Here is a 17060-nt window from a genome sequence, read left to right on the forward strand (position 1 = left end):
ACAGAAGTTCAGACCAACAGCATATACATGCATATTTCCACCAAATATTAGGTTAGGCACTGAAATAGCATTATCAGGGGATTGAATGTTCTTTTGATAAATATTCCCAGTGAGTGGGTCAAAAATGTAAATCGACTTCTATGCAGACAAACTGGGGATTTTTTTTTTCATGATAAATGGGCTCCTAATTACTCTGCTGCAGCCATCTTTGATGGTAATTTTTTTTTTAATGTGGAAGAGTGACATTATTAATTTTACCAAAGTGCTCCGGAATTTCAGGTGTATAATATATGTGCAAATTCGAGAATGATGGTACCAGACATAAAAATAATAATACTAAAATAGAAAAGAAAACTGCAAATAGCAAGAAATAATTCTCTTATTGCATTCATTTCTTTTCAGGGTGCTCTAATTTCATTTGAACTGTGTCTTAACGCACTGAGTTTCCTGGCTTTCCTTTACTTTTGTCACGTTCCCATTATTTTTGCACTATTTGTGTTCGGTGGTTGCATTGCTGAGACAATATCTCGTTTGTTGTGACATATTCAAAACAGTTTTCAGACAGAGGTTCAAAACTCCTCAGTAACTCAGCACTCCAGCAGATAATTCTTGGTACAAAGGAAGAGCACTTGGGGGACCTAGGAGGGAAAACAGAGGAAAATCATCTGTCTGGTGTGTGCTTTACTTACCTGTGTGTGTCCATGCCCTTCCCAGATCACGACAGTGTCAGGAAATGAGTTCCTCCTCCAGTCGGATATCGACTTTCTCATATTGGATTGGTTCCACGCTATCAAAAATGCAATTGACAGATTGGTATGTATTTGTTTTGGCTGTTACCTTTATTAATTAAGATGTAGCAATTTCAACTTCATTTGCTCAGGCATCTCTGCAGGTTTTAGGCAGTCAGCAGCTAGCTAGACGTTCCCTTCTCTGAAGGACATAAAAATATGTATGCAAATCTACTAAAAAATGTCAGATAAACAAGGTTGTTGCACAAAAATGTCATTTGATTCTTGCCTCAAAACGGAACGCTACATTTATTTCTCTGAAATAACAAGGACGTTGGCTTGCTGAGGGTTGTAAAAGCACACAAGCACTTAATAACTAATGAATTTCTGCTTTTTCTGTTTATGCAGCCTACAGTATATAATCTTCAATAGAACTATTAATACATTTGAGCCTTTTATGAATTTTTGTATTACTTATTCACAAGAATAACACTAGCAAATAATATTCCTTTGTAACTGATTGCTGTTATTCTCCCAGGAAGGCTGGGGGTTTTCTACTAGAAGTAAGCAGGGTTGCGCTTTATTAAAACAGTTTTTAATTACCAAAACAGCTTCAGCTGTAGCTTTTTCTTTCTTTTTTGCCACTCTCAGTACAAAATCCAAATGTCTTCCTGCTATCTCTGCCTGATCCAAGAACAATTATTTTTTTTTTTTAGAGGGCACTGACTTTCCTTGTTCACTGCAGAATCTGGTGAGAGAAAAATATCCCCATTTCTTGCATTTTTCAGTGGTTTTGCTGCAGTGGAATTTGCAGCCTCTTTGAAAGGGTTAATCTGAACACAGCTACTGTTTCCTTAAAGAGCTACAAACATTCTATTACCCTGAGGCTATAATCAGCCAAGGAAAGTTTGATCTGATGATGTATGTCTTCATATTGTGCATTTCATTGGGTGTGTGAGGATATTGATATCCGACTGAAGATTTTGGGGTGGAGTTTTCCACGGAGAGTCAGAAAAAAAAAATTTTTTTTTTGGCATATTATTCAGCTAAACATCTAATAGACTTGATTATATATATTATTTTTAGTGTAGCTATAGTAATATCGTGGCATCAGAGCCACAGCAGCAGCAGCTGGTGGGGCACAGCTGGCCCATGGCTGGGGCAGGGCTGGTCCTGGCCGAGGCTCTGCTCTGCCGTGTGCGCAGGACAGGATGTCACCACCCAGCACTCCGTGGCCACTTCACCCCTGTCATTTCATTCAGTTTTAAAACTTTGAACGAGTGTGGAAAGCCTGGCAGCTCTCCGGGCTGTTGGGATGGCTAAATCTCACCTGACCAAATGCCATGGGAAGAGACGGGGCTTTAGCTGAAACAGCAGCTCCTTTTTTCGTTTATTCTTTTGCTTCTTTTCCCCGTTAATTTTCACATTGTCTGCCAGCGAATTAGAGAAAGAGAGAAGCCCCCCCAACTACTTCATAAGCTTAAACCAGTAGAATTCAAACCCAAATTTGCAATGATATTTGAAACAATTGTGCTTGTAAGAATATTTACTGTAACTATCTAAATCAGAAAGGCAATTTAAACGCCCTTCCTCTTTGCCAGCATTTGGAAGTAGCCTGCAATGTGGAAATAATTTTGGTCTCTAAAGCCTAAAGAAGCAGGCCTTTTGTTTTCCTCACTTAAATGGGAATTTATCTCAGAAATTAAGATCAGTCTGTCAGGGCCATAAAAGCTCTGCCATATGACAAATTTTGCATTACACTTTCCTTAAATTATATACTCCCTGCACACTTGCTCTGTGTGTGTCTGTGAGCTTCTGTACTGGCATTCTGGAATCTCTTGCTTCATTCTTACAAATAATCATTTTATTAAAAGCATGCACATATGTATATATATATATATATATATATATTCTTTTCCCAGCCAAAGGAACAGAGAATTACATTGAGAAATTTGGAGTTCAAACTCAGAAGATCCTCCAGCATCGAATTACTGAATAGCTTAGACACTGAATCCAAAGAGCCAAAGCCTGAACACAGAAAATCTTTAAGTAAGGCTTTTTTCTTTCCTCATTTTTCTTTCCTTTTTTTTTTTCTTTCCTTTTTAAATAACTATGCCATTACAGGCTAAGATAATTTTTATTACATACAGAATGTAAGGAAGATCACTGAGAATTTTAAAACTGAATATGTTCTGCGCTGATATACATAACTTGCATTTAAGTAAAGACAGTTACTAGCTCCACACTTTTAAAGGGTGACACTCTCTCCTAAGCAAAATAAATTTGTTTAGGAGCAAAGACATTTATTTAAGCCATTTATTTTTAAAAATAAGCAACATGAGCCCTACGTTAATGGTCTGTTGCAGTTGCTTTGTTTCCATTTTAGTAAAATACCTAAAATTGCCACAGTAATTTTGTCTGTTTTGTATTTATACACTGAATTGCTGAAAGAATTGACATATCCTCTGCAGTCGACAATCAGTGATGTATCTATAATTTTATGGAAGATAAATTTCAGGGTTTGATGTTGGTTTTTGTCAGTGTGATTAGCAAAGAAAGTGATCTAAAACTGGAAGGGCTGTGCTTTTACTCCACTGAAAAGACTTTCCCAGTCTGTGCCGAGATGCTTGTGACATCGTGGGCAGCAGCCGCAGGAGCTGCTGCTGCTGACCCTGAATCACACACTCAGCAATTTTTTAATTTCACCCTCTCCCTTGAATTTTTGTTTTCCTTCTTTGTTTGGCGGGAGATTCACATCCTGCTCCCAATGGCAGCGCCGTGACAGCTTTAGACTGGCAGGCTGGTATGAGATACCTATAGGTACTGAAGGGCTGTGCAGGAATTTGCCTGCACACATTTCAGAGCAGGATCAAAGCCTGAGATGTTAAGAAAAGGGCTGCACTAAAAAGGCCCAACATGGCTATTTTTAATGATAATTATCCACACAATCATAAATATATGCACACATGCGTGCGCGTACACACAAATAGAGACTCATTAAATAGTCTCTTTTTGCAGATCACAGATTCTTGTTGTTGTTTTCCTATTATCTTGGAGGTTTGTTTCTTTTTTTTTTTTAAGTTTTTTTTTCTTTGTGTTATAAAATATAAAGTAGCCTGAACGTAGCTGGTGAAAAATTGTCCCAATATCTTTGTACTGGGTGTTACATTGCATTTCTCAGAGGAAGAAAAATAAAACTGAGAATATAGTGAGTTCTGAGGGTCTGATTCTGCTCTTATTGTATCGAATAACAAAATGCCCATAAACTGTCTCAGCACTCGGGGAATTTTTATTTATTTATTTAGATTTCTCACATATCTTTAAATGATAATTTGTCAGACAAAACAGAAAAAGTGACTATGAGCAGTGACAGAGACTTAGTCTATGTTTCTTTTCAAACCTTAGAGAATCCTGAATAACCTCCGTTTTGTTAAAGGCTATTTAAACTATTAAAAAAATGTGAAAATATCTGCTGTGAAATCTCACTGAATCGAAGCTTGCATTTAAATACCGTAGATTGGATTGCTTCTAAAATATGTATTCAGAACTTTTTTTTTTTGGCCCCTTGAGATCAAGCAATTATGTGGAATTAGAAAAATCATATTATTCACTTACTTATTAGTAGTCTAAGCACAAACTGTATTGTCAGTTTTCTGCCTTTGGCTTTCTGTGCCCTTAATGTTCACACAAGTATCGTAGCCAGAATTATCGGCAGCTAGAGCCAAAATTGCTTTAAAAAGGCATGAGAACTGGTAATGACACATTGTTAGCAGTTAACAGGTGGTCGTTTCATTGTCCAGTTTGACTGCAGAGCACAAAGATATGTGCAATATCTGCAAGTGTGTTTATAAAGTTCTTACAAAGTTTAACGATTTTATAATTTTATAGCCCTCTTACGTTATTGACTATTGCCAATGCCAAATCCAAACAAAGGAGATTTTTTAACGATGGCTTAAGACTCCTCCAGTTTAACACAGAAGATGAGCAATTTTTGATGTGTTAGAAGACCAGCCCCCTGCCCTCATAACCTTTAATGGAATATTCAGACACTTCAGACCCGTTTGTATTTACCCTCTCTGCATTTTAAGGGCTGTAAAAAATGTCCAGTTTTAGACTTGATATTACTGCACCATTCTTTTTTTCTTGTAGCAGCACAAGTATATAAAGAACAGGTATATTCTAAGCAAAGCACTTCAGTAATTTACTCTTTAATTTAAAACTGGGGAGACTGCCCCTAGAGACTTAGTAGCAGGAATTTGGTTTTTACGTCTAATCCTAATTGCTTCTGCTTACACTACAAGGACAAATGGTAATTCTCTGTTATGCTCTTTGAGCTGTAGACACTGATTTCACTGAAAATTGGGCTCAAACTGCCAGGTTCAATTTCCAAAGTTCACAGAGTGGCTGTCCTCTTGGTCACGCAACTTTTCAGTGGCTTCCCATCCAGTTTGGTTTCAACTCATGTTCCAGTTGAAGTTTTCTTGAGCTAAGAAGAAACCAAGGATGGCCTTGGGGAGCATTACCAAAATATGTAAAACTGTGAGCTTGTTCTCAAATACATGGAGAGAGATGACTCTTTATTTTATGGTGCCAACTATTTCACTGATTTAATTTATGCAGCTAATGCTGGGTCAGAAAGAACGTGTTTTTCATTCCAGCAGCCTCCCCCATTAGAATAAGTATACATTTGGTGGAAGGAAGCTGCCTCCCAGCACCTCTCCTTTTAATGCAAACAAGTGTTGTTCTAATTTTAAAAATTAGTGTCAGACTTCATAATTTCCAAGTAATTCAGTTATCATTCAGACCACAGGTTTTTTTGTTTGCTTTTTTTTCTCCTAAGTTTGCCAAAAAAACCCCTCTTAATTAGTACCAATTATAATTGGGTCTGCTGGTAGGTGGTCTGCCATGTTAATTTTGCACCACATGAAACCAGGCACCTGGGTGAGACTGAAAGCAAAAATGCTGTCATGGTGCATGGGAAGTAGAGAAAGGATCTGGGATGTAGGGAAAAGTTCTGTGCATGACAGGATTCCCAGAAATCATTCATCTCTCCAAAAACCAGGGGACCTTACTGTGTCTGTGGACTACAGGACCTGTCAGGACAGTTGTGTTGTGGGTAATGAAACCAAATCCACACTCTCCGCTAAGAGTATTTCTTTTCTTGCACGTGGTCGTGTCATGGTTTGCATCATCTGAGCCATTTTTGGCCACCATCTGGGAATTCTGTCACTCAGGAGGGACCTCTTGTGGAAGAGCCTGGGCTGGAGTTGCTATTGATTGTTAGAGGGGATCAATTCCCCTTCTACTCCCCCTTTCCTGGATGGAAACAAACAGCTCCGCAGTAGGAAGAGTGCCCTTTGGCTACTGTATCAATCTGAGGGCTGCTCTTGTCAAAATGCACAATCACAAGCTTGATAATGCAATCCATTCCCAAAGCACTATATTTCCAACCTGTTCTCCATCATTTCCTTATGGCGTCACATTTACTCAGTTCATCACATTCTTATTAATATTTTAGGTTTCCTTGAAAGTGATGGAATTCTATTTTTATTACAAAAGCAACAAGAATAAATACTAATTGTTGTCAGTTATTTCCTTATGTAGTGGGAACAGTAATATGTTCCTCAGCTTCAAGTTGCCAAAGCAAAATAATGAAATATTTTAGACATTTAAAAAAATCTGTGATATTAGATAAATGTAATTTGATCTCCTTGTTTGCCACATAAAAGCTGGAACTGCCTGAATTGATAAGATTGAATTGCATTATTTTTATTGTTTCTGCTCGCATATTTTTTCCTTATCTTTGAGAACACTTTACTTAAAACCCAGTGGTTAGTCATGCAGCCCTTGCAAAGGAGCCTGGAAAATCTCCTCCATGTTTGAATTCCAGGTTGAGGTGCCAAAACCAGAGCATCAAGATTTAAAAAAATATATAAATATATATACACATATACGTGTATGCGAACAGGAATGTCTGGATAAGTTGTGCAGTTGCTACTCGTGATCATTTCTGTTTCTCAATAAAAGTAGTCAAGGATCCAGCCATCATTGTGCCAGACAAAAAGTGACACCAAAGTAAGACAATTCCAGCCCTCAGCTTGAATAAGGACAAGTTGCAACAGGTGGAAAAAGTAGACAAAAGCAGGGGATGGAAGGAAAAGTCGACAGTAAAGCCGACATGTCACGCGTATTAAACAGCAGGCTTGGGATTCCTTTCCACTCTTTGGAAGGATCAGGGTCTTAGCCCCAGCACCCTGGCCACCAGCCAACTCAAATAATGATATTTTCCTTACCTAAATTCCTCCTGGAATTTCAACAGAGAGTGATGGATCTTTTAGTCCCAAAGGGTGATGTTTTGCCCTTGGGATGCCACAGGCTTTCATGCTTCCCTGAGGAATGGCCTCGTAGCAGTGTCTGGGCATATGCCTCCTAGCATCTTTTTAATGAGGAAAAAAAAATAACCACCTCTGGATCATGATTACGATTTGCCTTCAGAGGTATTTGTTACAAAGTCATCTGGGCTTTGAAATCTGCTTTGGTTTCTTAAAAGACATGGGTAAAGTCAGGAGCTTACTGTCCTTAGTGTTTAGCCATGGACTATGTGTGCTTTAAAATTGACCAAAATTGCTTTTCTTGTTTCATTCACTTTTCCTTACTTCAGAAGGCTGAATTTTGAAACTCTAGTATGCCATGCATTTATCCCTTGGTGATTATTAAATCATCCAGAATCCTCTCTGAATGCAGTTTGTTAGAAAACTAAGACTGTACAATGAGTGTGGGGAAAAAAATGCCAGCAAGCAAAATCCCATTTTAGTCTTTTAGTGGACATGATGGAAGAAATGGAGAACTTGGTGGAGTTTTAAACCTCCCTGGCTCCATGTAGTGCTTGCTCCTTCCCTGGCTAAAGCTTCTTCTGAGGACCTGCTCAAGGGTTTAAAGTTTGTCCCTGCACACAATGGGGTATTTCTGTGGCAAAGACCACCTGGCTGAAGCTGTTGTTTCTCTGCAGAGGGAAGGGATCGGCACCAGGGCAGAAACACGTGGATTTGCACAGCTTTACAGAGTAATAACAGAAGGGAAAAAAAGCCAGGAACTTATTTTGCTGAAGGCATCATTTAGAGATCCTTGAAAAAGGCCACCTAATTACAGGCAGGGCTGGGAGGAGCCTGTGGGAGTGTTTACTCTTCCTCTCTAACACATGAAGGGGAGGGTAGGTTGAGAGAACATATCTTGGGATGAGACCCTATCTTGAGATGTAGAAAAGAGGTTTTACTGGCCCAGCCAAAGTCGTCAAGGGCTGGATTCTGTGGTAGCTAACAGGGTCCTTCACCGATGTAATGTCTGTGAAAAGGGGTCTAATTACCAGGCTACTCAGGGCAGTGGTGGAATCACCATCCCTGGAAGTGTTCAAAAAAGGTGTGGATATGGCACTTGAGGACAAAGCTTAGTTGGTGAACATGATGGTGGTGCTGGGATGATGGTTGGACTCGATGATCTTAGAGGTCTTTTCAACCTTTATGATTCTATGATTCTAAATGGAGCTGCAAAAGTTGGAAATCATTCCATTTCTTTGTTAGCTGTGATGAGGTCTGAATTCTTTCCCCTTCCCGGCCCATTTATTTCATTTAGATGTGAAGTTCAAAGCCAAATGGATGCTATTTAGGGACTATTATTACATGACAATGTTAGCATTATGTATAGGTCAGTTTTACTACTTTTAATAAAGCCAAGAAACATAAAGCAGTAATGTATATTAGTGCAACATTACCAATGGCAACAATTAAAACAGACAGCAAAATGAAAACTAGGTGCAAATATGCAGTTTCCTGCTGCAATATTAATTTTGTCACTCTGCAGCTTGTATGTTTCTGGCATTCATTTTTATTGCATCAACAAGAATGCAGTCAGCTTCAGAGACTGAAAAAAGATCACAAAAAGAAAATGCAACATGCTGTTTCTGCAGGGTGGAATCACTCATTTGGACTATAGGGACTAAACTTATTTTTTGACATATTTTTACTGTCATGTTTCTCTGCAACATTAAGTGTAGGTATGCTCTTTTCGTAGAGCTTAGGAAAATACTGATTCAGCAACAAAGGAGTAATAATACTGGCATTTTGGAAGCAAAACATGCCAAATTCAGAAACAAATTGTGTCATTTCTCCTGATAATAGAAGATTATGTTGCACCCAAAATCAAAACTGGCTGTGACTAGTCCTAAAAAAAAAAAAATACATTTTTTTCCTGAATTTGAATATCCTGTTTCCATCAATTATACTGTAATGTTCCCTTAATTCTTTGTTTTATTTCTACTTCACTCTCCAAAATCCTTCCAGAGTTTACTATTTGGGTTGAAAAAGCATATTTTTAAATTGGGCATAACCAACTTCCATATAAACATTTGGCAGGGAAATCCATGCATGTTCACTTAATTCATTTTTATTGAACCAAGTCCAGATTTTTAGTCAGGAAAAAGTTAGATATTAATCATATCTGAGCAGGATCATTAAATTTTCCTTTACCTACTAGAACAGCAGGGTCATTATAGAACCATGAGAAGTTAGCTCACTTATTAATCTTTACAATTACATAAAAGTGATCATTTTTATAGTACTTAAGAGTAGCTCTAACCCATTACGTGAAGAGTATGTGGGAATATTACAATATAATATAATGTATTATTATAGATGTGACCTGTGACTCATTGGTCTGCTCACTGACACACAACTCTCTGGAAAAGTTATCTGTTTGAGGTTGGATAATCTTTAATTGTTTCATACTCCTCATGCTCATTTATGGGGCATACTAGTAAATAGGGAGCTAGTCACTGAGTTATTAATTACCTCATTATTACTTAATTATCACCATTGCATACTTCATTTTTATGGGGAATTATATCATAAAAGAAGGTATTTTATGCTGCCCACCACAGTTAAGTATGAATGACAGTGATAGCTAATGTGGGATTGAGTTAGTTAAAGAAAATCAGTCAGAAATCTTCACTATAGATTACTATCCAGTTTCTTCTGCCTTTTCCAGCTAACACTTCTCATCCCTGACTTTGAAACCCAACAGTTTAAACTTGGTTCTTGTTTCAGTGGACTAATCCCCTTTCATAAATCATGTTCAAGTGCTGAAATAATTTGCACATCGTTTAAAGAGTATTTACTTTGAAACATTCACCTCAAGCCCTTTTGTATATCCTTGCTCTCCAAAGATTTGTAGTATTTGTTTTGTTCTCTGAGGTATAAAAGACCTGGGTAAACTTTATTCCTGTTGTTTCAAGATTAGTGAAATAAAATGCATATTTATTCAACTGGGACTGAAAGGAGCTTTAGTAAAGACGATCATACATACGACCCAGGGGAATGTCATAATACAAAATGTCTGTCTTAAAATCTCTTTAGGTTTGTTCAAAACACTATTGAAGGACTTAAGTTTAAAGAAAAAAAAGAAAAAGGTTGCAAATCCATATTCCTTCTCTGTTCCAAAGAAGAGAGAGACACCATATATTTTTCTTAGCAAAATAAACTCCTACGTGTGCGCTCTAGATGAATTTGATATGGAGAAAAGTAGAAACTGGATAGTCATGATCACTCTTAAGTCTTTTCCTACTGAACTATGGATACTGACATAGTCTTTAAGAAAATTACATTTGGGAAAAATGTATAGCTTTTGTTTTGAACACACGCTTGCCTCAGAAAAAGCAATCACAAAGAAATCTTGGGCATTTTAGGCATTATTGGAATCAAGCAGTTGTGCCCTTTCTGTGCACTGAAAGTGAGGTGGACTCCTATAATGGGGAAAAGGTTTCTACTCTGACTCTACCACTTTTAAGCCCAGCTATCCAACATCTTGCACTGCTTTGGTGCAGTCTCTTAATTCCTCACTAAATAGATCTGTGTTTACACTAAGTGACAAAACTAAAGTTTATTGTACAAATATCGTGGTTTTTACAGTTTAAGGCAGCACACAACAGAGACAGTTACATCTGCTTGACCCTCCATCACCTGTGTCATCAATATATCTCCAGTTTTATACATCACCACGTTTTGCCTCCACAGGGAAGGAATACAGGCTGACAACAGATAACACCCAAATAGATGGAGGCATTTTCACTGCAACAGGGAATATTTCAGACTGCTGTCTTTGGAGAGAGGTCAGAACTAGAGCAAGACTTTATGAGCTTTGTTATTCAGGAAGGAAGAGCCAGCCCAGCCTCCCATCACTGTGAGCTTAAATTTGAATTTCTCACGGTATTTATTGAAACAAGTATCCTAGTTGGAAGGTTGTAGCCAGAAAAAAATTATTCTTATTCTGCACTGTATTCTGAAGCTTCACTATAATTTCTAACTTATCTAGATGCGATCCTCATGGTAATTTGGGAGGAATGTGACAGAAATAAGGAGGTTTTTAGGTTATAAAAGTAAATTATCCTGTTAGAGAGATTGTATATTGGGTTCTAGACAGGAATCCCTTCTGCCCAGACTCACCTTTTTCCCTGTGGTGAAATCACTTAAATATTTGCACCTTCCAGCTTGGAGAATGCACTTAATTTAAATTGTGACATCCAGTCCCCAAATATTTAAAGACCAACTTTCTGATACTGTCTCCTGGACAGGGCCTACAAATGCTTTTAAAAACAATGTGCTTTGTAGGATCTCCTATTTGCTCCACCAGCTGCCTGCTGACGTGCAGGATAAACAGATCCTGCCTCTGAAAGCCAAAGGATGGAATATCACTCAGGGGTTAAATGCTGTATTGTTTCTCAATTAAGTAAAAGGTTCCAACTAGCTGGCTTTAAATATTGATGCTGAAGAGAACACTATGACATATGAGCAGCTCCCCTCACCACTGAGGATATTTGGCTCCATTTAATTAATTCCATTGGCCATTGTCTTAAGTGCGCCCAGGATTCACCCAAGAGGAATTCACTTGTGTTACTGTTATTGAAAAGTGTAACATGGCATTATCTGCCTCAGACAGACTTTTTGTAGCATTGAATCAATTCCCCAGTTCTTGAAAACAACTACCTCATTTGATTCCTTTCATAATTAATGAAATTCGGTGGTAATGCTTTTGCCCCTCAGCTCAGGCTGGAAAAAATGTTCCAAAACTTCAGTTTTCAAGCTGAAAGCACTCTAATTTCCAGTCTAAATGGACTTGTGGTATGACTGGGCTCTTGTGTCAGCTTTTAGCTTGCTCTTTATTTTCAGCAGTTATTTTGTGCCTCAGGTGTACCACCCCAAACAGAGTTACAGACATGGGTCTTACTCCTTCCCCTGCTTGTGTTGGTGGACTCAGTCAACCAAAATTTGTAGCTGTCTTTTCTATCACAGGCTGCTGCTCTTTCCCTGATTTTCTCAAATAGCCCTTTTCTGAGTCTGCCCGTTTCAGTCCCTGCTCCTTGCACATGGATATTCAAGGCTAGGTCTTCCCACAACCTTGGGAAGCAGAATTCAGTCCCCCATATGGAAATGGGGGGACTGTATCACCTGATGCAGTCTAGGGTTGTATTTATCTCTTTCATGAGCAATTTTTTAGAGATAACCAGGACATGCAGAACCTGCTGTCCTTTAATCTCTTGCAACCAATGCATTCTCTGTGAAAACCAAAGAGTAAACTTGCCTTAAGCCTTTTTATAGCATATAAAATGTGTTCCTATGTGTGATAACAGTTTTTTTTAATTAATTTTTAAGGTGTTCAGTTCAAACGGAAAAGTAGCATTATTATAAAACTGAACAACTCTTTCCAAACAGCACACTTTAAATAAAAGAAATGAAAACATTTTAAAATACCCCAGTGCTAACACATAAACAAACAAACAAACAAAGCAAACAAACCTTGGGGATGAAAAAAGATTATCATGAAATTTGTGAAGACACCTCATCCAGAACACATATTTTTAAAAGCATGCAGGTATGAAGCGCTACTGGAGAAAATGTGTCTCTCCATGCAAAGCTTTATAGTTAATATTTGCTGCAATCACATAGTGACAGTACATTTTATAGTCACTTTTACTGCAGAAGGTTATCCCTCAATCCAAGGACCCAGAGCCTAAGGGAAGGTGGCCAGATGTAGGCAGGTCAGAACAGGACAGCAGCCAGATGCACACTGGATCATTTGCCATTTAGCAGGCTTTTAGACACAAAAATATAAATCAGGGCAAGTTAACCTTTAGCTTGGTGAGTATCTGTAATGAAAGACTTCATTCAAGGTGCAGGAACACGTGGTTTGAGTCCACATTGCTTTGTGCTCACCCTTTGTAGGACACACTGGCTGTGTCCTGTTCAGAAAAGGTTTTTCTCTGATCTTCTCTGGTCACCTTTTAATGCCTGTTCTGTTAACATGTGTGTCCATTATAACCTGATGCTTCCATGCATCCCACCAGCCTGGTGCTTTTAAAATATTATGTTGAATGGGTCTGAGGTGTAGACATGTAATATTACTCTTGAAGGTAAAACGCCTTCTGGGATAAGAGTTAAAGGTCAGAGTAAAGCAGAGACAAATAAACTTGGTGCTTTCTTATCCGTAACACCTCTTGGAGAAGTCCCTGGAGTAAACTGGCTCCTGAGCAGCACCCAGGATTTCTCTTGAGAAACAGTAGCTGGAAGGACCAGAAAACTGACTAAAAATTGTGTAATGCAGGTGATGATCTCAAGATCACTCTTTGACTGTCCTATATCTGAGCTGTAGGTAAATTAACTTAATCAAAATATTTGCCTCATTGTTATGGTTTCCAAGAAGTTAAAGATTTATATTAATGCAAAAATATATTTGGAATATATTTTTATGAGAAAACATATGTGCAGTATCTCTCTTATCTGTGTAAAAATATAAATAATTTTCCTACTTTCCTTTCTTCCTACAAAGGTGTTTCAGCTGATGTGTTTGAATGAAAATCAAAAGACAGCACTAAAGGTTAATGAATAAATAATGAAAACGTTGTAATACCTGAATTGTTATACAGTGTTATCTGAAGATCATTCAGTATGATAGATCAAGGGTAGCACTGATATTAAAGCATAATTACAAGAAGTGGGATACCTGATTTATTATTGGAACTTTGTTCTTAATGTCAGTTACACATTAGTCATTTCTGAACTGAAATTTTAAGTCTTACTTATAAAGTCTTTTGTTTTGGCATCTGAATTTGGTTTCTCCTGGGGTACTGTAGCACCTATGGCCTGTTGAATGAGAAACAGTGTCAGGCAAAGCAGAGCACTGGTCTTATCTTGTCTGATAAACTTTTTAAAAAATCATTTGTATTTGGTGAATGTGAAAATGGAAAGGATCCATTAGAATTATACTTTCTGTTACAAATAACCCACTAGGAGAATGTTCTTTGAAAACACGTCTTTTATTTGGTGGGTTTTAGTTCAGAGCCCTAAGTCTGCAGAATTCACCTTTTCCAAATAATTGTTTATTTCAAATTCATCTGTAGCTGTCCCTGCTCAAGTTACAGATCATTCATAGCAATAAAGCTTTCTAATTCTGTGACAGAATATTCATAATGGCTTTAAAATACTCAGCTGGATAATGGTCTGCAGGATCTGGACAGCAAGACTTCAAAAGGCAGAGTCCTCTGATCTCTAGTTTCCTTATTCCCTCTAAGCTTGGAAGGTTTCAACTATCAAGCATAGATTAAGTTTTATTGGTTGATAGTCTAATTGCATTTGTATTATCTTTCCTCTTAATATTATTTTCTTTTCTCTGTATTGGATTTCATCCAAATATTACTACTACCATGAAGCAGTTTTCTGAAATGTTTTGCTTTGATGCTTAACTGCTTTACACGTGAGTGCTGCAATAAGGTGCTGGTTCCTGATAATGGTTTTCCTTCTGTAAGGAGAAGTTTCCACAATCTCCTGTGCTTTGCTTATATTTGATAGAGCCCTTTAGTTTGAGGCTTTTCATGGACAAGATAAGGTTTGGTTAAACATCTGAACTTTGGAATGTTTATCTGAACTAGATTTGACCCCTAAATTTGTCCATCATTAGTTATTTTGCTTTTCTTTTTCGAGACTAAATTATGCTATTAAATATGTTCTAAAGTAGGTTAAGCCCCTGTGCAATTTGTCAGCTGGAACATTAATTTTAAAGCTAAAACAGTCTTCTATTGGCTCTTTTTAACATTTAATCTGAATTTTGACCATGGTTGGTCAAACAGAGAGTCAGTGCACCCATGCAAACCCCACATGTAGCTGATTGAAGTGTCTCAGAGTTGTTGTGATGACTGGCCTGATATTATTTCAGGAAAATATCAGGATAATTAGTAATTATTTGCCTGCTCAAGCAGCTTGTTCCAGTGCAGCTGTTCTGGAGAGTGGATAAAGTACTAAATGTCACTGCATGCCCTGTAGTGTCTCTGGTGGTGTCCCCCTCTGAGCCCCTACACAAGGGCCAGGCAGAGTTGGGGTCCCAACCGCAGCACATCCTTGGCAGTGTAGGAATGCTCATTTCTGGGGTCCCAGTTACTCTTGCCTTCAGCTGACCACATCTTTGTGTCCTCTTCAGACTTACATCTTAATGGTACCAACTCAGATCTTGCCCTTGTGATGCCTTTGTGATGGGAAGGAGCCACCATCAGATTGTAGGGAGAGTGGGGGAGTGCTGCAGCAAGACAGAAGTGTTGTTCCCAAATCATCTTGGCCAAAGATATACCCAGTAACACAAGGAAGAGAGAGGGCAAACTGTAGTTTCTTTCTGCTCTTACACAATTGAACAATATCTGCTGATTTTTATTAGAAGATGAATTTCTGATAAAGCCAATGCTAAATAATCCCACCCCTTCCTTGAAAACACGGGAATCAGAGCTTTAGGTAAGCAATCATATTAAAACACAAACAATAACAATGTAATATGTCACTAAACATAGCAGCAGCTCCATTCTGGACTTTCCTTTCCCTCCTGTAATTCCACTGTCTCAGTCCAAGAGGGAGGATGACCCACAGCACATCTCACAAGGCAACTTCTCCTCCTACAGCCTCCATAGGGTAGACCAACAAAAAGCTGTAGCCTGATTTTTGTCTGCTTTGTTGGTTTATGTTTATTTTATGCAGATCCTGAATCACCTTCAGGGGAAGTTATTCCAGTCTCCTCAGAGTGGGACTCTGACACTACCTGAGTAAAAAAACTGTAATTGCTCAAAAGTTTGAAGATCAGTTGTGTTTTGACAAGTGGAAACAGTTTCTAGAAAAACAAAATTAGGTTGGTGGCAGTAAAGGTGACTTTGTCTAAGGTTTTTATTTATGTGAATATAGATGTTGGAGACTCTTACCAGAACTTTCACTTGAGGTAAGAATTAAAAAAATTCTGAAATCTGACGACTTGCTCTTTTTAAAAATGAGCTCATGGGTGATCTTTTGTTCAGATATACTTACTCTAATTATATAATTGAGGTAGAGATAATTTGATAAAGTATGGTCAACATATAAACAGAGTACAGCAAATGGATTTCAGATCTCTGGCTGGACATTTTTTGATTACTTTAAAGATAATGGCTGTGCCTTTCTCCTTCATGAACTACCACATCTACATTCACTGAAAAGTACTAAACTTGGTGTTTAGAAGAGAAAAATATGCTGGCACTTGTGGTTTGAAACAGCAAATACAGAGCTGAATGTCACTACTGTTTCTCATTGGAAATAAACTGTTTTAGTATGTTGGTTTCATAACTTATGCTCTGTGAGTTAATTCTGTCCTTTATTGTATAAGAAACATTAAAAGTTCATAATAGGTCAAAAAATACAGAGTTATGAATATAATTGAAGACTGAGTGCAGTGAAAATATAATTAAATTTTAAAATAATTTACTTTCAAAATTTAGAAGTACAAAATATAATTGATATATTTCAATATAATTTCAATAAAAAGAAAATTCTTTGGTATGATATTCTTTCTGGAGACATCCCATAAGACTTGGTCCAAATAAGAGGTTTAATAAGGTATCCAAGCACATGTCTAAATTTGAATATATGAAACATTTGTATAACTCTTGACAAGACTGATATTAATACAGCAGTGCCAAGTCTCCCTTGTTCTCCACAGATAATTTGTCTCTCAAAGTATAAAAGGCAGATTTATACATAGGTTTTGAAGGTAAAAATGCCCACATGGCTGGCAGTACCCAGACCCTCAGAAGAGTTTTCTCTTGGCATAACAATCTATCTTGTGCTCCTGGTAGACAAAAAACAGTATAATTTTCTTGTCCTTTTGTCTGAGCAATGTAGTGTGAGTGATGACTATCCATATTATTTGCAAAAGGTTGAAAAGCTTTTTTTTTTTTAGATTAACTCAGGAGGTTAATTTAAAGGCTTGAAAGTTATTGAC

At 37.7% G+C, this 17060-nt stretch overlaps 1 protein-coding gene across 2 annotated transcripts in view; it reads left to right on the plus strand.

Annotated features, from left to right (window-relative positions):
- ARHGAP15 (Rho GTPase activating protein 15) overlaps window positions 1-17060 on the plus strand; it is a 332973-nt gene that overhangs the window by 168498 nt on the left and 147415 nt on the right. For both annotated transcript variants that reach the window (XM_051810345.1, XM_051810343.1), the window contains 2 exons: window positions 715-813; window positions 2651-2777. In XM_051810345.1, the coding sequence (XP_051666305.1) occupies window positions 715-813; window positions 2651-2777 (226 nt within the window). The remainder of the gene's footprint in view (window positions 1-714; window positions 814-2650; window positions 2778-17060) is intronic.

The sequence above is a fragment of the Manacus candei genome, unplaced genomic scaffold (assembly GCF_025592945.1).
Source record: "Manacus candei isolate 608988 ecotype Guabito, Panama unplaced genomic scaffold, ASM2559294v1 h1tg000077l, whole genome shotgun sequence".
Taxonomy (NCBI): Eukaryota; Metazoa; Chordata; class Aves; order Passeriformes; family Pipridae; genus Manacus; species Manacus candei.